The sequence below is a fragment of the Amblyraja radiata genome, chromosome 18 (assembly GCF_010909765.2).
Source record: "Amblyraja radiata isolate CabotCenter1 chromosome 18, sAmbRad1.1.pri, whole genome shotgun sequence".
Lineage (NCBI taxonomy): Eukaryota > Metazoa > Chordata > Chondrichthyes > Rajiformes > Rajidae > Amblyraja > Amblyraja radiata.
In genome coordinates, this window is record NC_045973.1 from 23,836,617 (window position 1) to 23,857,974 (window position 21,358).

Consider the following 21,358-nt stretch of genomic DNA (forward strand, 5'->3'; position numbering starts at 1 on the left):
TGAACTGAATATTCAAGAGTATTCTATGTTTCTATGTCTATGTTTCTATGGTATACGTCCTATCGAAAAGAGGGGCAGAGGGGGTGGGGTAGCTCTGTTGGTGAGGAATGAAATTCAGTCCCTTGCAAGGGGTGACATTGAAACAGGAGATGTGGAGTCAGTATGGATAGAACTAAGGATAAGAACTATAGGTCTAAAGACCCTAATGAGACTTATCTACAGGCCTCCAAACAGTAGCCTGGATATCGGGTGCAAGTTGAATCAAGAGTTAAAATTGGCATGTCGCAAAGGTAATGCTACGGGAGATTTCAGCGTAAGTAGACTGGGAAAATCAGGTTGGTACTGGACCCCAAGACAGGGAGTTTGTGGATTGCCTCCATGATGGATTCCTAGAGCAGCTTGTACTGGAGCCTAACAGGGAGAAGGCAATTCTGGGTTTAGTATTGTGTAATGAACCGGATTTGATAATGGAACTCGAGGTAAAGGAGCCATTAGGAGGTAGTGACCATAATATGGTAAGTTTTAATCTACAATTTGAGAGAGAGAAGTGTAAATCCTGGGTGTCAGTGTTACAGTTGAACAAAGGGGACTATGGAGCCGTGAGGGAGGAGCTAGCTAAAGTTGACTGGAAAGATACCCTAGCAGGGATGACAGTGGACAGTGGCAGGTATTTCTGGGAATAATACAGAGGTGCAGGATCAGTTAATTCCAAAGAGGAAGAAAGATTCCAAGGGGAATAAGGGGCGACCATGGCTGACAAGGAATGTCACGGACAGTATAAAAATAAAAGAGAAGTGCAACGTAGCAAAGATGAACGGGAAGCAAGAGGATTGGGTAATGTATAAAGAGCAACAGAAGATAACTAAAAAGGCAATACAGGGAGAAAAGATGAGGTATGAAGGTAAGCTAGCCAAGAATATAAATGAGGGTAGTAAAAGCTTCTTTAAGTATGTGAAGAGGAAAAAATTAGTTAAGACCAAAGTTGGACCCTTGAAGACTGAAAAAGGTGAATTTATTGTGGGGATCAAGGAAATGGCAGATGAGTTGAACATGTGCTTTGGATCCGTCTTCACTAAGGAGGACACAAACAATCTTCCTGATATACTAGTGGCCAGAGGATCTGGGGTGATGGACAAACTGAAGGAAATCCGCATTAGGCAGGATATGGTGTTGGGTAGACTGATGGGAGTAAAGGCTGATAAATCCCCAAGGCCTGATGGTCTGCATCCCATGGTATTTAAGGAAGTGGCTCTAGAAATGGTGGACGCATTGGTGATCATTTTCCAACGTTATATAGATTCAGGATCAGTTCCTGTGGATTTGGAGGGTAACTAATGTTATCCCACTTTATAAAAAAGGCGGGAGAGAGAAAACAAGGAATTATAGACCAATTAGCCTGACATCGGTGGTGGGGAAGATGCTGGAGTCAATCATAAAATATGAAATAACAGCACATTTGGATAGCAGTAACAGGATCGGTCCGAGTCAGTATGGATTTACGAAGGGCAAATCATGCTTGACTAATCTTCTATAATTTTTGAGGATGTAACTAGGAAAATGGACAAGGGAGAGCCAGTGGATGTAATGTAACTGGACTTTCAGAAAGCATTTGATAAGGTCCCACATAGGAGATTAGTGGGCAAAATTAGGGCACATGGTATTGGGGGTAGAGTGCTGACATGGATAGAAAATTGGTTGGCAGATAGGAAACAAAGAGTAGGGATTAACGGGTCCCTTTCAGAATGGCAAGCAGTGGCTAGTGGCCACAAGGCTCGGTGCTGGGACCGCACCTATTTACAATATACATCAATGATTTTGATGAAGGGATTCAAAGTAACATAAGCAAAGTTGCAGACACAAAACTGGGTAGCAGTGTGAACTGTGAGGAGGATGCTATGAGAATGTAGGGTGACTTGGGCAAATGCACGGCGGATGCAGTTTAATGTGGATAAATGTTAGGTTATCCACTTTGGTAGCAAAAACAGGAAGGCAGATTATTATCTAAATGGTGTCAAGTTGGGAAAAGGGGAAGTACAACGGGATCTGTGGGTCCTTGTTCATAAGTCAATGAAAGTAAGCATGCAGGTACAGCAGGCAGTGAAGAAAGCGAATGGCATGTTGGCCTTCATAACAAGAGGAGTTGAGTATAGAAGCAAAGATGTCCTTCTGCAGTTGTACAGGCCTCTAGTGACACCACACCTGGAGTATTGTGTGCAGTTTCAGTCCCCTAATTTGATAAAGAACATTGTTGCTATTGGGGTAGTGCAGCGTAGGTTTACAAAGTTAATTCCCGGGATGGCGGGAATGTCATATGCTGAGAGAATGGAGCGGCTGGGCTTGTATACTCTGGAATTATGAAGGATGAGAGGGATTCTTATTGAAACATATAAGATTATTAAGGGTTTGGACACACTAGAGGCAGGAAACATGTTCCTGATGTTGGGGGAGTCCAGAACCAGGGGCCACAGTTTAAGAATAAGGGGTAAGCCGTTTAGAACGGAGATGAGGAAACACTTTTTCACACTGAGAGTTGTGAGTCTGTGGAATTCTCTGCCTTAGTTGGAGGCTGCTTCTCTAGATACTTTCAAGAGAGAGCTAGATAGGGCTCTTGAAGATAGCGGAGTCGGGGGATATGGGGAGAAGGCAGGAACGGGGCACTGATTGTGGATGATCAGCCATAATCACATTGAATGGTGGTGCTGGCTAGAAGGGCTGAATGGCCTACTCCTGCACCTATTGTCTATTGTACCATATTCTATGAAAGACAGGAGTAAATATGGCTTGTACTAAATAGCAGCAATGGGGTGGCAAAGCAATAAGGGTGATATTATTAGTGTAAACCCTTTTGTTGATTACTTACAATGCAGATTATTATGTAACAACAGGCGGGCATTTGGCCCCATGAATATATGCTGGCTCTTAAAATCTCCATGATTTAATCCCACATGCCTGAGGGATAGAGAGAAAGGAAAAGGAGGTGGGGTAGCGTTGCTGATTAGAGAGGAGATTAACGCAATGGAAAGGAAGGACATTAGTTTGGAGGATGTGGAATCGGTATGGGTAGAGCTGCGAAACACTAAGGGGCAGAAAACGCTGGTGGGAGTTGTGTACAGGCCACCTAACAGTAATAGTGAAGTTGGAGATGGTATCAAACAGGAAATTAGAAATGCGTGCGACAAAGGCAAAACCGTTATAATGGGTGACTTCAATCTACATATAGATTGGGTGAATCAAATTGGCAGGGGTGCTGAGGAAGAAGATTTCTTGGAATGTATGCGGGATAGTTTTCTAAACCAACATGTAGAGGAACCAACGAGAGAGCAGGCTATTTTAGACTGGGTATTGAGTAATGAGGAAGGGTTAGTTAGCAGTCTTGTTGTACGTGCCCCCTTGGGCAAGAGTGACCATAATATGGTTGAGTTCTTCATTAGGATGGAGAGTGACAGAAAGGTAACTTTGAGGGTATGAGACGTGAATTGGCCAAGATTGACTGGCAATTAATTCTAAAAGGGTTGACGGTGGATATGCAATGGAAGACATTTAAAGACTGCACGGATGAACTACAAAAATTGTTCATCCCAGTTTGGCAAAAGAATAAATCAGGGAAGGTAGTACATCCGTGGATAACAAGGGAAATCAGGGATAGTATCAAAGCGAAGGATGATGCGTACAAATTAGCCAGAAAAAGCAGCATACCGGAGGACTGGGAGAAATTCAGAGACCAGCAGAGGAGGACAAAGGGCTTAATTAGGAAAGGAAAAATAGATTATGAAAGAAAACTGGCAGGGAACATAAAAACTGACTGCAAAAGTTTTTATAGATATGTGAAAAGAAAGAGATTAGTTAAAACAAATGTAGGTCCCTTGCAATCAGAAACAGGTGAGTTGATCATGGGGAACAAGGATATGGCGGACCAATTGAATAACTACTTTGGTTCCGTCTTCACTAAGGAAGACATAAATAATCTGCCGGAAATAGCAGGGGACCGCGGGTCAAAGGAGTTGGAGGAATTGAGTGAAATCCAGGTTAGCCGGGAAGTGGTGTTGGGTAAATTGAATGGATTAAAGGCCGATAAATCCCCAGGGCCAGATAGGCTTCATCCCAGAGTACTTAAGGAAGTAGCCCCAGAAATAGTGGATGCATTAGTAATAATCTTTCAAAACTCTTTAGATTCAGGAGTAGTTCCTGAGGATTGACGGGTAGCAAACGTAACCCCACTTTTTAAGATGGGAGGGAGAGAGAAAACGGGGAATTACAGACCAGTTAGTCTAACATCGGTAGTGGGGAAACTGCTAGAGTCAGTTATTAAAGATGGGATAGCAGCACATTTGGAAAGTGGTGAAATCATTGGACAAAGTCAGCATGGATTTACAAAAGGTAAATCATGTCTGACGAATCTTATAGAATTTTTCGAGGATGTAACTAGTAGCGTGGATAGGGGAGAACCAGTGGATGTGGTGTATCTGGACTTCCAGAAGGCTTTCGACAAGGTCCCACATAAGAGATTAGTATACAAACTTAAAGCACACGGCATTGGGGGTTCAGTATTGATGTGGATAGAGAACTGTCTGGCAAACAGGAAGCAAAGAGTAGGAGTAAACGGGTCCTTTTCACAATGGCAGGCAGTGACTAGTGGGGTACCGCAAGGCTCAGTGCTGGGACCCCAGCTATTTACAATATATATTAATGATCTGGATGAGGGAATTGAAGGCAATATCTCCAAGTTTGCGGATGACACTAAGCTGGGGGGCAGTGTTAGCTGTGAGGAGGATGTTAGGAGACTGCAAGGTGACTTGGATAGGCTGGGTGAGTGGGCAAATATTTGGCAGATGCAGTATAATGTGGATAAATGTGAGGTTATCCATTTTGGTGGCAAAAACAGGAAAGCAGACTATTATCTAAATGGTGGCCGACTAGGAAAAGGGGAGATGCAGCGAGACCTGGGTGTCATGGTACACCAGTCATTGAAAGTAGGCATGCAGGTGCAGCAGGCAGTGAAGAAAGCGAATGGTATGTTAGCTTTCATAGCAAAAGGATTTGAGTATAGGAGCAGGGAGGTTCTACTGCAGTTGTACATGGTCTTGGTGAGACCACACCTGGAGTATTGCGTACAGTTTTGGTCTCCAAATCTGAGGAAGGACATTATTGCCATAGAGGGAGTGCAGAGAAGGTTCACCAGACTGATTCCTGGGATGTCAGGACTGTCTTATGAAGAAAGACTGGATAGACTTGGTTTATACTCTCTAGAATTTAGGAGATTGAGAGGGGATCTTATAGAAACTTATAAAATTCTTAAGGGGTTGGACAGGCTAGATGCAGGAAGATTGCTCCCGATGTTGGGGAAGTCCAGGACAAGGGGTCACAGCTTAAGGATAAGGGGGAAATCCTTTAAAACCGAGATGAGAAGAACTTTTTTCACACAGAGAGTGGTGAATCTCTGGAACTCTCTGCCACAGAGGGTAGTCGAGGCCAGTTCATTGGCTATATTTAAGAGGTAGTTAGATGTGGCCCTTGTGGCTAAGGGTATCAGAGGGTATGGAGAGAAGGCAGGTACGGAATACTGAGTTGGATGATCAGCCATGATCATATTGAATGGCGGTGCAGGCTCGAAGGGCCGAATGGCCTACTCCTGCACCTAATTTCTATGTTTCTATGTTTCTATGCCTGTTCTTTCCTTGAAGTCAGGTAATCTATTTTTCTTTTCAAGCAAAACCCCATTGAAAGTTCCCATAGAATGTGCTTCCACCATATTTTCAAGCAGTTAATTCTAGGTCACAGGAACTTGTTGCGGGATTAAAAGAAACATCTCCTCATCCATCCTCCACTTCTATCATGAATTATCTCAAATTTGTAAATACTTTTATTTTCCCATTCTTAATTTTGAACACTTCAAGTAAAACTCCCTTTACTTTCCTGCATCCAATTAGAGCAATGCCGCTTCTGTATTCCCTGCCCAAATCTCCCTTAACTATAATATTTTTCAAGTGTAATAAAACCAGAAGATGTTGGAAACACTCAGCGGGTCAGGCAGCACCTTGTGCAAAGCAAAACAGACTTAATGATTCAGGTCAAAGAGCTCTTTATCAAAACTGATGACAAGGAACAGAACATTTTGACTGTTCTTCAAAATCTCAATATCTTCTATAAAGCCTTGATATCATTCCTTAATCATGATATCCAGATTGGACACGATACTTTACGATGACAATAAAGGTATTCAATTCAAATTCAATTCAATTAACATCTAATTAATGAGTTGAATAGATAGGAGCAAAGAAACAGTCCTGCTCAGAATGTCATGAATCAATGATATATATACTGAACTTTCAAAAGTGATCAATAGTTCTTAGATGTATTTAAATATGAAAATGTTTAACGATAAACAACTAATATGGCGCATTCTACTATAGTGTTCTAGCATAAAGAGAGAGCTAACATATTTCTATAATGGAGACACAAGAAACTGCAGATGCTGGAATCTTGAGAAAAACACTAAGGGCTGGAAGAACCGCCTGTCAGGTGGCATCAGTGGAGGGAATGGGTTTAGTTTAGAGATACAGCGCGGAAACAGGCCCTTTGGCCCACTGGCGCCGACCAGCGATCCCCACACATTAACACTATCCTACACCGACTGGGGACAAATATTACATTTACCAAGCCAATTAACCTACAAACATGTACTTCTTTGAAGTGTGGGAGGAAACCGAAGATCTCGGAGAAAATCCACGCAGGTCACGGGGAGAACGTACAAACTCCATACACAGAGCGCCCGTAGTCGGGATCGAACCCGGGTCGACGGCGCTGCATTCGCTGATCGGCAGCAACTCTACCTCTGTGCCACCGTGACCATGATGGTTCAGTCTGAAGAAGGGTCAGGAGCTGAAGCCGAGTCTGCCCATTTCTTCCACTGATGCTGCCTAACCTGCTGAATTCCTCCAGCACTTTGTGTTTTGCTACATTTCTTTAATGTCTTTCACGACTTTGGATGTTTATTGCGCTTAACAGACCATTAAGTACTAAATTACCAATTTAACATAGAATTGCATCAGCTAATTTAACATAACAAATTTCCATTTTTCCATAGATGACCAGCCAACCCATGTACGTTGAGGAACTAATATTGGCAGGACGCCTCCAACAACGCAGCACCTTTTTCACTATTGTATTGGAAGGTCAGGTTGGACTTTGCAGACAGGTCTAAACTCATAGCTCACTGATTTAGAGGTAAGAATGCTACCGAACGTGTCCAATTTGACACAAGAAACGTATCTTATTGATTGAATGTCAAGGGAAGAATTAACTACAAGTTCTTAGCTCTGAGCAATTCTACCTACCAGATGGTTACATATTCCTTAGATGGAACCTTTGGGCCATTGCTAATGCTACTGTATAAGGTAAATTCAAATTCTGGTCAACTGGGATGAACAGCAGGTTGCTCTGCATGAAACCTTGCTCTGTTGACATAGATAAAAGTGTTGAGGTGTGCCTACTTGAAATTTCCATCAAGTGTTTTGGATGCGATGAAGAGCAGTTTACCCTGGTTACATCTTGGGATGTTACAGGTCTCCAGTCGAGTGTTCCAGTCCATGGTGTAGCACCAGGGGCCATCCTGATCATTATCAGGGTTGCGGCAGTAATTCTGATCCAAGCCTTTCTCTGGGAATTGACTGGGTGAGTTTCTGTTTATAAGCAAAATACCAGTCATACATCAGTCTGATTCAACATGTACCATTAGAATTTCAGCAGAATAGTTAGGTAACATTACCCAAGGAAACTATGGATTTTTCCCCATCTTCCCATCATCATCATCATTTTATATATTCATGGTCTATCCTTGAGAAGAGGAAGTTAATGCAAAATTTAGAGTCAACTCTTTGGCCTCCAATCACCAGGATGTGCGGGCCGGGGCTCAAACCTGCACCTTCTAATTCTGGGGGAGAGTACTGCGCACTTTCCCATTTGCTATATATCTGAAAATACAAGGTGTGCATTACCTAACAAGGCCAGTGTCACAGCCGAGGCACACTGGCACTCATCCTAGGGAGTGATACTGCAGAGATGTAGACTGAAGGAATAGATTAAGAAGAACAGACCTGAACACCAGTTGGTTGGGGCCGGGGATCTGGGATAAGACAATCAGGAGAGGGTAGCTGTTTGCAAGGTACCACACCTTGGGAAGTGATGACTGAACCAGGTAGTTGCACAGGGAACAGTATCTGCAAGGTACCACAGTTCCCATAACACCTGCTTCTGCATTTTCACCAATAAATCGTTTTTAATGGCAATCAAGGTGGACCTTTTAGGACCCTTGGTTTGGCCTGTGCAAGCATGGTAAAAGTAACTGGATTGGGACAAATGTTTGAGTTGTTCAAGTTCACTTTCATCATATCTGTTGAGCTCAAAGTTTGATTATGTGGCTCCCAGGGAAACAGTCTAGATGGCTGAACCAGTGCTGCAGTGGAGACCCAGGACAGGGGAGGACTGCAGATATGTTTAATAGAGGAGGGATTGAAGTGCCTGCCAAAGATCTGTGTGAAATGGATGGTTCATGGGAATGCTACAGTCAGGCTAAAGTTGGGAACAACAAAGGTAAGCCCCAGCCCCCTATCATCATATTTCTTTCCCCCCTCCCCCATACACTCATCCCACTGGAATAATACCTCTACCTGTGTTCATGAGGGACATTAGAACTCCAGTGCTGGCAAGATTTCCCACTTTTGGTCTTGGAGACTGTGCCTCTGTATGAGACTCCTTTGTTCACAATGCATTCTCGTATATAATCTGAAAAGACAATGGTGGATAACATCACAAGCAGAAAAAGGTGTAAACCGCAGTGAATGATACACATTAATTAGTTACTGAATTATTTACTGGTCCTGGCTAAATTACCAACAGTTACAACGATAAAAATACAATGGGAAAAATCAAGCTGCTGATAGAACTCAGCCAGCCGGGCAGCATCTGTGGAGGGAAATGAACAGATGACATTTTGTGTCTGGACCATTCTTCGGACAGATGGAGTAGAAGGGAGGTAACTGGAAAAAAGAGGTGAGGTAAAGAATTGGGGGAAGACCTGGTGGGTCCAGGTAAGTACGGTTGATTGGCAGATGAGTCTGGTGTGAGGGAGAAGGGTGAAGATGGAGGTGATGTGGACAAGACAAAAGGGTGCAAATGGGGAATCTGATAAGAAAGAAAGGTGGCAAATGGAATGTAGAGCCAGAGGAGGCATGGAGGGTAGAAAAGAATAGGGAAGGAAAATTGGAAGACTCAGTGGTAAGAAGGGGTGGATGATGAGCGGAAGGAGAAGGTGGAGGAGGGTTAAGGAACCGGGTGATGAGGGCAGGGGGCAATGCAAAAGAAAGGGAAGAGGGGAAGCTGGGTAGAGAAGAAAGGAGGGGATTACATGAAACTGGAGAATTCAATATTGAATATGAGGTGGTGTACTTCCAGTTTGAATGTGGCCTCAATCTGGCTGTGGAGAATATGATTGTGCATATTAAAGAGAAAGAACTGAAGGGTGAATTGGATTTTAACCAGCACCCTTCAAATACCCAACCCTTCCAGCAAAAAAGCTCATCATGATTATTCTGTGTAAATGCTGCTTGCTCCAACTCAGCCTGGAATTTGACACTGCCTCTTGAATGAGGAACGATGAGGCTTTCATGCACTGTATGCATATTGATATAGTCACATGTAGTCACTATATTGATATAGTCGATATAGTCACATTAAAGCTACTTGTTCCTGAATATTACAAAAGTAAAAATCTGATGTTCCCATGCTATTCATTGAGGGAGAATCAATACTGAGGTGCCTCAGGTCACATTTACTGGTTCCCTTTATCAATACAACAAGATTTTTATGGAGATTAAACTCTCAGAATCAATGTGCCATCAGCCACCACACTGGCTTCGCTGTCATCAGTATTATCCTCAGAGAACGATCAGGCACTCATTACTACTATGCCTCCCCCTTCGCGTACTCATTAATAGGTCACCTTTAAACACAGCCTTCAAGATCACAAGATACAGCTCAACATTGTCGTGGCTTAACATAATAACTCCGTGGGTGCCTTTCAGGCACAAACAAGCAGACAGCAATTTTTAAAGGAAGGTAATTTTTTACACAAACCTCATGACATTGCCTCTGGAATTAATTAATTCAATTAAGTTATTGATAACAACAATTACAAATTGTCAGGAAAGTCAATGAACATCTTGTCAGCTCCTCTCATAATGTTAAAATTGTTCCTGCAATTGCATTTATTGAAGTAATTGGCTCCAGGCGTCTTTAGGTATCACAGCTGATGGAAAGGTATAGAGATAAGGTGTGTAGGGAGAAACTGCAGATGCTGGTTCATACCGAAGATAGACCCAAAATGCGGAAGTAACTTAGTTGGTCAGGCAGCATCTCTGGAGAAAGGCAACAGGTGACGTTTCGGCTGGGAACCCTTCTTCAGACTGAAAGATAGAGGCAGGAGGGGAAATTGGAGGATGAAAAGGCCAAAACAAAACAGGGCCGACAACAGATGACCTCAGGAAGGATGGAGTCCATAATAGCTCATTGTTGGCTGGGGAAGATGTGCCAATGACAGGGATACAAGGATGTGAACAGTGTAACTAGTAGGATGACTAGGGTGGGGGAGGAGAGTTACTTGAAATGAGAGAAATCAACATTCATACCGCTGGGTTGTAAGCTGCCCAATTTGGATGTGGCCTCACTTAGACAGTAGGCCAAGGTGGACTGAGCATAGGTGTTCAGCCAAACGATTGCCACACCAGATACAGTAGGTGAGGTTGAAGGAGATGCAAGTAAACCTCTGTCTCACCTAAAAGGACTGTCAGTGTAGCTGGATGAAGCTGTGGGAGGAGGGATAAGGACAAATGTTGCATCTCCTGAGGTTGCAGCAGAAAGGCCCAGGGGAGGGGGAGGTTTGGGTGGGAAGTGATGAGGGAATCAGGTAGTTGCACAGGGAACAGTATCTGCTGAAAGCAGAAGGGGTGCAGATGGGAAGATGGGACCAGTGGTGGGATCCTTTTGGAAGTGATGAAAATGTCGAAGATGATGTGTTATATGCAACGGTTGATAGGGTGAAAGGTGAGGACCAGGGGCTCCCTGTCCCTGTTACAACTCGGGGGAGGGGGGAGAAAGAACAAAACTATGGGATACAGAGGATGATAGAAGGGGAGAACCCCCATTCCATAACGAATGAGCACATCTCGGATGTCCTGGTATATGGAACACCTCATCTTGGGAACAGATGTGGCAGAGACAGAGGAATTGGGGTTAGGGAATAGAGTCTTTGCAAGAGTCATGGTGGGAAGAAGTGTAGTCCAGATAACTGTGGGAGTCAGTAGGTTTTTAATAGTATGTCGATATCTATCTCCTGTGATGGAAACAGTGAGATCAAGGGAGGGGAAGGAGGTGTCTGAGATAGTCCAGGTCAATTTGAGGGCAGGATGGAAGTTAGTGGTGCAGGAGGTAGCCCCGATGCTGTGTCAATGCAGCGGAGATAGAGATGGGTAGTTGGGCCAGTGTACGTCTGCAACAGAGACTCAACTCTATCTCCATTACATTGACCGTTGCATCGAGGCTACTTCCTGCATCCATGCAGAACTCATGGACTTGGGCTATTACTCCACCATTCCTGAAGTCATTGGTGAATCCTCGGAAAGCATCCGGCCTGATGGTGTACCTCACCACATTTTTAAAACCTGCAAAGCTCTCTTATACCTGCATTAAGGAGGCAATTAAACACACCTGAGCAATTACAAAAACCTGTGAAGCCATGTGTCCCAAACATAATGGTGCCCTGAAATGGGGGGACTATGTATAAACACAGCTATAATTTCTACATGGTGAAACCAAAATGTATAAAAATGGCCTTTAATAAAATCTGACAATGTGCACCTTAACCACATGTGATTTCTTTCTATTACAAATCTCAAATTGTGGAGTACAGAGGGAGGCAATTAATTAAATGATGGGGCATTGTCCCAAACATTATGGAGGGCACTGTAGAATATAACAGATGTATCCGAGAATTGTCTGAACAAATTGTTTCCATCATAGCCTAACCAATAAAACAGTTCTGATCACTCCTTTACATAATATATGTGATAGCACTATAGAGGATATTAAGGAGGTTTACCGGAATGTTGTTCGGCTAGTCTGGCTTTGATTACTTCAGAAAAAAGATGGACAAAATCTAGAAAAAAATTTAAATTAAGATGAAGGATGTGACTAGGGTTAAGAAAACGATTCTCAACGTTTGCTTGTGAGTGGGGTGGGTTTGGAACTCAGCAATTCTCATTCCTTCTGGAAACAAATACCAGTATATTAATTTGTGAGACACACCAGAGGAGGTCTCCAGAAACAGACGCACCTTTCTTTTCATACAGATCAACGTGGTTATGCCTTTGTCGCTCTCTGCCTGATCTGTGACTGGTCCAGGGTAAAAGTTGGCATTCCTCGTTCTGTAGGTTGTAATTGAAAGCCCTAAATGAAAAAGAAAGAGCTTTTTTAACCTATTTATTAACTTGTTGTTGTCCATTCCAAATTGCCCTGGAATCAACTGAGGATCTGGAGTCACGTATAAACCAGTCATAGAGTCTTACAGCGTGGAAACAGGTCCTTCAGCCCAACTTGTCCATACCTTCCAAAAAGTCCCATCTGCACTAGTCCCACCTGCCTGCATTTGGCCCATATCCCTCCACATCAGTCAGAAGTTAGTGCCACCAGTAATGGTGAAAAGAAGGGAGGAATTGCCCAAAGGCCAGAGATCTTAGAGGGTTAATGGATGTTCGAATTTCTCAGGAAAGAGAACAGCTGCACCAGCGAGTGCTTTGAAAAGGAGGGTAAGACTATTAAGTTCAAGACATTGTCACACCAGGAACTCAGACAAGTCTACAAGCAACATGGTAATGGCCTGTAGAACTTCAAACTGAAGAAGGGTCTCATCCCGAAACAACGCCTATCTATATTCTCTCATGGTGATGCCTGACCTGCTGAGTTATTACAGCAAATGTTGTGCTTTTGTGTAATGGCCTGTTGAACTTTGGCTGAGTTCAAAAGTAATAGATGTTCTATAACTGCAAGGATTGACACTTTAAAAAGTTTCTAATTTTGTTTGTATTTTCAGCCAACATCACAGCATTGATCATGCCACTCCAAGGCTGCCCCTGTACATAGAACATAGAATAGTACAGCACAAAATAGGCCCTATGACCCACAATGTCCATGTCGAACATGATACCAATGAATCTTCTCTGCCTGCATGTGATCCATATCCCTCCATTCTCTACATATCTCAGTGTCTATTTAAAAAGCCTCTTAAATGCCACTATTGTGTATGCATCCACCACCAACCCAGGCACCTTACTAGCAACCATCACTCTCTATGTAAAAAAGACTTGCTCCACACATCTACTTTAAACTTTTCTGTGGCCAGATATGCCCATCCTCCTCCAGGTAAAACTACATGCAAGACCGATGGACTTGGCAAAATCGGCCAATATCTGGTATTTATGCTTGCTGCAGGCTGAGGTCCCATCACATGAAAGTTGAGTTCCAAACCCTGAAATTTTGAAACCCCAGCTGCCCCAGGGAATGTAAATTATAATTCTGTAAGTGGGAAACTCAGCTTTGTCTCCAGAGATTCTACTTTTCTGTGAAAGTAAACTGGGAAGCTAAAGTGTGAATAACCCTGTTTCCAGAGAGGATTTTACCTGCACTGAAGCGTACTGGTGCACTGGTTGGCACATTGTTCCTCTGACATAGGCTCTGCCTCGATGCGAATAGATGAAAAGCGAAGCTGCACTCCTTTAGAACGTTGGTAGTTATTAAGAGGACTCCGCTGTCCTGGAAAAGAAGTGTTAAATTATTCGTCAGTTCAATCGGGTCTAAGGAACACAATGCAATCTAGGGCAGTAGTGGGAAAGAAACATCCAAGCTCTAAAGGTTATACAGCTGCAACGTGACATCCTGATTTTTTAAATACAACACCACATCTAATGAAGGCAAGTATATCGTACTCCTTCTTTACCTCCCAAACAACTTGTGCTGCCATTTTCAGGGAATTATAGACTTGCACAACAAGATCCCTCTGTGCATCAATGCTCCTAAAGGTCCTGCCATTTACAGCATACTTTCCTCTTGAATTTATTGATTAAGAGGATGTCACGGCAGTGGTCAGAGATGACATTACTGATGGTTTGTCCAGCAAGGCTATATGCAACAATTCACACTTGAATGGATTAAACACCATTTCTCATTTCTGAACCGGTATTTTAAACTGATCTATATCCGACAACAGTCCTCACTATCCAAAACTGCCAATTTTTACGTTCTCTTTAAAGATCCTAATCAGTCAACCTCCATTTTCATCCAAATAATTTATAGGTAAAAAACAAACAAAGAAGATCCCAGTACTAATCCCTGCAATACACCAATGGTCACAGACCATGTAAGTTACATCCCTTCACTGTCAAGAGACTGTTCTTCTAATCTCATTATGCTCTGTGTGAAAACATTTCTTCTCATCTCAGTCGTGAATGACTGAACCATTACAAACATTAAAGCCAGAGACATCTCTTTATCTACTACTAGACTAAGTGGGATCCGTTGGGTCCCTGTCACACAGGAGGCTTGGTCCCCCAACACAATATTCTACCACTCACCCATAGCCCCCAACTGCACAGGCGCAGCTCATTTCCCCTCATCCCTAGCACTCTCTCCCCCTCCTCTTTACCCTCCCTCTTCTTTCCCTCCTCCTCCCCTCCCCCAATCCCTCCCCTCCCCAAATCCATCCCTCACCCTCTTCTTTCCCCTACCCTCAGTCACTCCCTCCCTCCAAAACTCCTCTCTCCTCCCTACCCCCTCCTCTCTCTATCACCCACCTCCCCACTCACCTCCCCAATCCCCTCACCTCCTCCACTACCCGCCTCTCCCTCTGTTCCCCATTCCCTAGCTCCCCCCCTCCTCTACTCCCCCACTTCTCTACCTCTATTTCCCCTCCTCCCCCACTCTCCCTCCTCACCTCCTTCCTCTGATTTTCCCTCCCCTCCTACCCTCCCCCAATCCCTCCCTCACCTCTCCTTTCCCCTACCCTCAAGTCACTCCCTCCAAAACTCCTCTCCGTTCTCTTCTCTCCTCTCCTCACCTCTCCTCTCCCACTCTCCCTCCCCAGGATCTCGAGGTTCCCGCTCCTCTCCCTTCCTGTGTGCCCCGGAGGAGCATCAGTCATCGGGTCCTTAGAGCCAGGCCTCGGATCCTCGGCTCGGCCCGGAAGCACCAGCAGTTAGAGTCACGCCGGCATGTGGGTGGGGGGGAGAGCTCGGAGTAAAGACGGAGAAGAGCCATGGGGAAGAGGGGGGTATCACGGGAGGGGGCAGGAGCCAGCGAGGGGACCAGAAGGGAAGGGGCTGGAGCTGCGGGGCGTTGCGAGGGCGGTGCTTTTGGGACTCACAGCAGGTGCTGGACGCTTTCCCCCACCGGGATCAGATTCACTTCTTTCTGTTTGACGACATCTCCGACTTCGCGCTGGGCTGGGCTGGGCCGTCCGGTCCCTCCAAAAATTGTGTCCAGTTGGAGACCACCGCCAGCCTCCCCTCAGCTCCAGTAAAGACACGATGGCGCAGGAAGGGGCGGACAGGAGAAGCGACCAATCCGCACAGCGCTGACTGGCAGGAGAGGAGATCGATCTGCGCACGCGCTTTAACGATTTTTAAACCTCACTAACTTTTACAACATACTACCGATCGGAACGAAACTTGTTGCACTCGCAGCACAAGAGAACGATGAGTGAGCTGACAAAAAATCGGAGCGCTATGGCATACCGTATTTGCGCAAATAGAAAACTCGGGAAATAATTAATCAAATTTGCAGATGAGTGGATTTTTGAAATCATGAGGTAAATCTCTACCAGAATATGTAAAAATTTCACAGTTACCGTGTCGGGTTTTCGAGGAGATGTGAATCACTTGCGAAATGACACACACACACACACAGAGTTTTATTGGATAGATGGATAGATGGATAGATATAATTGATTGGATTGATCGTTACAGCATGGAAACATGCCCTTCGGTCCACTGACTATTGATCACCCGTTCATACCAGTTCTATGTTATCCCACTTTCTCATCCACTCCCTACATACTAGGGGCAATTTATAGCAGGCAATTAACCTATAAAGTCGCATGTGTTTGGGATGTGGGAGGAAACCAGAGCACACGAGAAAACTCAGTCATAAGAATGTGCAAACTCTACAACAGTCAGCACCCAATGTCAGGATTGATTCCGTGTACTTGGCCCTGTGAGGCAGCAGATCTGTCGGCTATAGCACAGTGCCACCCTATGACACTGCTGCTTTACTAAAGCAATGCAAAAGTTGTTTGTGTCAATTATATCATCTCTCTTTCTTCAAAACAAAATAGATTACAAACGCAGTCTCCTTGGCTTCTTCAAACGACTAATAACCCCATTTCTGGAATGAATTTGGTGACCCTTCATCGCACTCCATCATAAGTATATCCTTCCTTAAGTAAACGACCAGATCCATTCATTGTTTTCCAGTTTAGATTCACAAAGACCCTGTGTAATGGCAGTAAAATGACTTTTGTACTCAAATTGCTCTTGCAATAAATGCTGATCTGCATTTAACTTTCAATGATTCACATGCAACGACTCTCAGAACATCAATGCCTTCCTATCTCTCACCATATAAAATACCTTGCTTTTCTACTTCTTCTATCAAAGTGGATGATCTTACATTTCTCTTCCAAAATTATGACTTTACATTTTCCTACATTACATTCTATCATTCTTTAATCCTGTTTTTATCCCCTGAAGAATTTTTGCATTCTCCTCACAATTTAAACTGTCATTTGGCTTTGTAGCAGCAGCGAACATGGGTTTAAAGTCATAAAGTCATAGAGCACGGAAAAAGCCCCTTCAATCTAACTTGATGCCAACCAGGATGCCCCATCTAAGTTAATCCCACTTGCCTGTATTTGGCCCATATTACTCTAAACTAATATATCACCACACTTTTTTGTGTGGGGGGTGGGGGGGGGGTGAGGGGGAAACTGCCTTTCAAGGTCCCTACCTGGTCGGAGAGGCAGCTTTTCTCCGGGCTGCAGCTTCGACCCGTCCTCACGGCCTACCAGCGGGCCTGGAGCGGCGTTGCCTGTCGCGGACCGCCCAGAACCTCGGCTTCGGCGGCGGCACAGCGCTGGAGCGCTATCGTGGAGCGGGCCATGCCTTGCCTGGGTCGCCGCGCTGGAGCTCCGGTGAGCTGAGACCGCCGGGAACAACATCGCGGAGCTGCGGGTCTGTGGAGCGACCAGCTGCGGGCGGCGGCGCCGAACTTTACACCGGGAGCCTGGGATCTCGCGACGAGATCGCCAGTTGTGGAGCTCCATCCGGCGCGGCCTTGTCGGCTTCGGAAGCCGCGGCCTCCAGTACGGAAGCGGCCGTTCCAGGTGCCCCAGGCCGCTGTGAGGACTCTCCCGACGCCGGAGCACCACCACCCGGCGAGAACGGCCAGGAACATCGGGCCTCCGTAGAGGCAACTGTGGAGGCCTCAATAGGCCTGACTATGGGTGAACTGGGGTTGGGGACTGGACTTTGTGCCTTCCCTCATGGTGGGAGCCATTGTGGGGGGATGTTCGTTGTGTTTAAGACTCTCATTGGTGTTATGTCTGTATTCTTTTTTGTGTGCTGCAAAATGGCAAAAAGCATTTCACTTCATTACACCTCGGTGTATGTGAATGTGACTAATAAAAACCTTTGAATACTTTGAATAAACCTTTTCTATCCATGTATCTATCCAGGTGTCTTTTAAATATTGTTATGCACCTGCCTCAGCTACGTCCTCTGATAGCTCATTCCATATACCATCCACTTTCTGAGTGAAAAAGTTACCCCTCAGGTTCCAATAAAATCTTTCTCCTCTCACCTTAAACCTACAACCTCTGCTTCTTGATTCCCCTCCCTACCCAGGGTAAAAGACTGTGCATTCACCCTATCAATTCCATGAGACACTCCTCAACCCGCAAGGAATAAATTCCTAGCTTGTCCAATCTTTTCGTATAGTTTAAGCCTTTGAGTCTGGTAACATCTTCACAAATCTTCTCTGCAGGGTGAATACAATACTCCAAATGCGGCCTCACCAATATTTTGTATAACTATAACACAACATCTCAACATTTATACTCAGTACCGTAATTGATGATGGCCAATGTACCAAATGCCTTCTTTACCACCTTATCTATCTATGATGGTAGTTTCAGGGAACTGTGTATCTCTAGACCAAGATCCCCTGCTCTACACTTCCCAGAGCCCTACCATTCATCGTGAAGGTCGTGGCCTGGTTTGACTACCCAAAATGCAATACATCACACTTATCTGCATTAAACTCCATTAGCCATTCTTCAACCCACTTGCCTAGTTGATCAAGAGCCTGCTATAATTTTTGATAACCATCTTCACTGTCTACGATACCACCTACTTTAATTTGATCTGTAAACTTATTAATCATGCCTTGCACGGTCATATCTAAATCATTGATATAAACCACAAATAGCAATGGGCCCAGGACCTATCCCTCAGGCACACCACGAGTCACACACACAGGCTTCCTGTCCGAAAAGCCTTCCACCACGGCCTCTGCTTCCTTCCATTAAGCTAATTCTGTATCTAGGTAGCTAGCTCACTCTGGATGACATGCGATCAAAATATGCTGGACTTGGACTCCATTCTAAATCATTGATTATAGATGGTGAACCGCCTCCCAAAGCAAATGAATCATTTATTCCCACTCCCGTTTTCTCTTTATAAATCAATCCTCAGTCAACACCAGTATGCTAGGTATCACTTGTGTTCTATGTTTATTTATTTAACACTTGGGTGACAGCTCATAAAAGGCCTACTGAAGTTCTAAATGCTCTCTAAAACTGGTTTCCTTTTTCTGTTAGGTACAAAATCAAAAAACATGACTTTCTTTTCATAAGTACATTGAATCCAGCCCGATCCTATCTTTATTTTCTCAATCTGAGGAAGGGTCCCGACCCGAAATATTACCTATCCATATTTTCCAGAGATGCTGACTGACCCGCTGAGTTACTCCAGCACTTTGTGTCTCTATTTGTAACTCCGCCTCTGCAGTTCCTTTTTTCTACATTATTTTCTTCATCACTTCCTTAACTGGATTGTAGAATCTGAGGGCAAGGTCTAAATTTGAATCAAAATAAATTAAAAATACCTACAGAACACGTTTGGGAACTCAGAAATAATAGCATTATGGTACATTGTCTGGGACAGGACTGATGTGAGTTAAGTTTAATATACTGTGGTAGTACATTGTGTGGGAGTGAGTTGATATGGGTTTGTGTGTTGTACTATGACTGTACACTGCAAGGGACAGGACTGATAAGGGTTATGTATACAGTGCCAAAAGTATATATTGCGTGGGACAGCGCAAATATGTGTTGTATTCACAATTTTATGAACACTGTGGAGAGTAGACTAATCTCAACAGAGCTATTTACTAAATACTTTAATTTCACCTGAAGCAACTTGTCGCTATCTTTAAATATAGTATTATCAAATTTTGACATGACTAAATTTAGTTATGACATAGATAATGATGTACGGTAGGGAATGTGGAGATTATGGATAAATTGGTTGGCCTACAGGAAGCTGGCAATAAGCATAACTAGGTCTTTACCTGGTTGGCAAGATTAAATGAGTGGTGAGACTCAGGGGTTAATGCAGCCTCAATGTTTTATAATTTGTATAAATAGTTTGAAATAATTCACTGAGGGTATATTCGCTGATGACAAAAGTAGGTGTGATATATAATTTTACTGGGTTGTATGTAAAACAAAGTATTTCACTGTACCTAGATACATGTGACAGTAAAATATAATTGAATCATTGAGGTAGATAAAGAAGAGGAGTTGCAAGAGACTGCAGATGTTGGAATCTTGAGCATAAAACAAACTGCTGAAGGAACTCAGCAGATCAGATAATATGTCGAAAAGATAACAAGGAATCTACAAAGGGATAGAGATGGGTTAAATGAGTAAACAAAGGTCTGTCTAATGGATTATGAAGTGGGAAAATGTGAAATTGTCCATTTTGGCAAATACAATTTTTAATGGACGATATTATCAAAAACTGTTTGAGATGCAGATGCACCTGAGTGTCCTGCTGCATGATTCAAAGCAGCTGCCATGCAGGTTCGTAGCAACATAGAAAATAGGAGTAGGAATTAGGTAGACACAAAATGCTGGAATAACGCAGCGGGACAGGCAGCATCGCTGCAGAGAAGGAAGGGTGACCTTTCGGCTCGAGACCTTTCTTGAGACTGATGTCAGGGGAGTGGGCGGGACAGAGAGATAGAATGTATTCGGAGACGGTAAGACTAGTTGGAGAACTGGGAAGGGGGAGGGGATGGAGAGAGAGGGAAAGTAAGGGCTATTTGAAGTTAGAGAAGTCAATGTTCATACCACTGGTGTGTAAGCTACCCAAGCGAAATATGGACCTCCAATTTGCACTGGGCCTCACTCTGACAATGGAGGAGGCCCAGGAAAGAAAGATCAGATTGGGAATGGGAGGGGGAGTTAAAGTGCTGACCAACCAGGAGATCAGGTAGGTTAAGGTAGACTGAGCGGAGGTGTTCAGCGAAATGATCGCCGAGCCTGCGCTTGGTCTCGTCGATATACAGAAGTTGACACCTGGAACAGTGGATTCTGTAGATGAGGTTGGAGGAGGTGCAAGTGAACCTCTGCCTCACCTGAAAAGACTGTCGGGGTCCTTCAAGGGAGTTGAGGGGGGAGCTAAAGGGACAGGTGTTGCATCTCCTGTGGTTGCAGGGGAAAGTACCTGGGGAGGCAGTGGTTTGGGTGGGAAGGGACGAGTTGACCAGGGAGTTGCGGAGGGAACGGTCTCTGCGGAAAGCAGAAAGGGGTGGAGATGAAAAGATGTGACCAGTAGTGGGATCCCGTTGGAGGTCATGAAAGTGTTGGAGGATTATACGCTGTATGCGACAGCTGATGGGGTGGAAGGTGAGGACAAGGGGGACTCTGTCCTTGTTACGATTGGGGGTACGGGGAGCAAGAGCGGAGCTGCGGGATATCGAGGAGACTCCAGTAAGAGCCTTATCTATAATGGAAGAGGGGAATCTCTGTATCCTAAAGAATGACGAACATCTCCGATGATCTAGTATGGAAAACTTCATCCTGGGCGCAGATGCAACGTTGACGGAGAAATTGGGATAGAGCCTTTACAGAAAGCAGGGTGTGAAGAAGTGTAGTCTAGATAACTATGTGAGTCAATAGGTTTGTAGTAGATGT

General features: G+C 44.3%; 1 protein-coding gene across 1 annotated transcript in view; it reads right to left on the reverse strand.

Annotated features, from left to right (window-relative positions):
- mst1 (macrophage stimulating 1) overlaps positions 1-21,358 on the reverse strand; it is a 52,676-nt gene that overhangs the window by 27,738 nt on the left and 3,580 nt on the right. Inside the window, exons 2-5 of the mRNA XM_033036853.1 lie at positions 13,728-13,860; positions 12,386-12,498; positions 8,667-8,781; positions 7,537-7,679 (exon numbers count right to left, since the gene is read on the reverse strand). Of these exons, the coding sequence (XP_032892744.1) occupies positions 7,537-7,679; positions 8,667-8,781; positions 12,386-12,498; positions 13,728-13,860 (504 nt within the window). The remainder of the gene's footprint in view (positions 1-7,536; positions 7,680-8,666; positions 8,782-12,385; positions 12,499-13,727; positions 13,861-21,358) is intronic.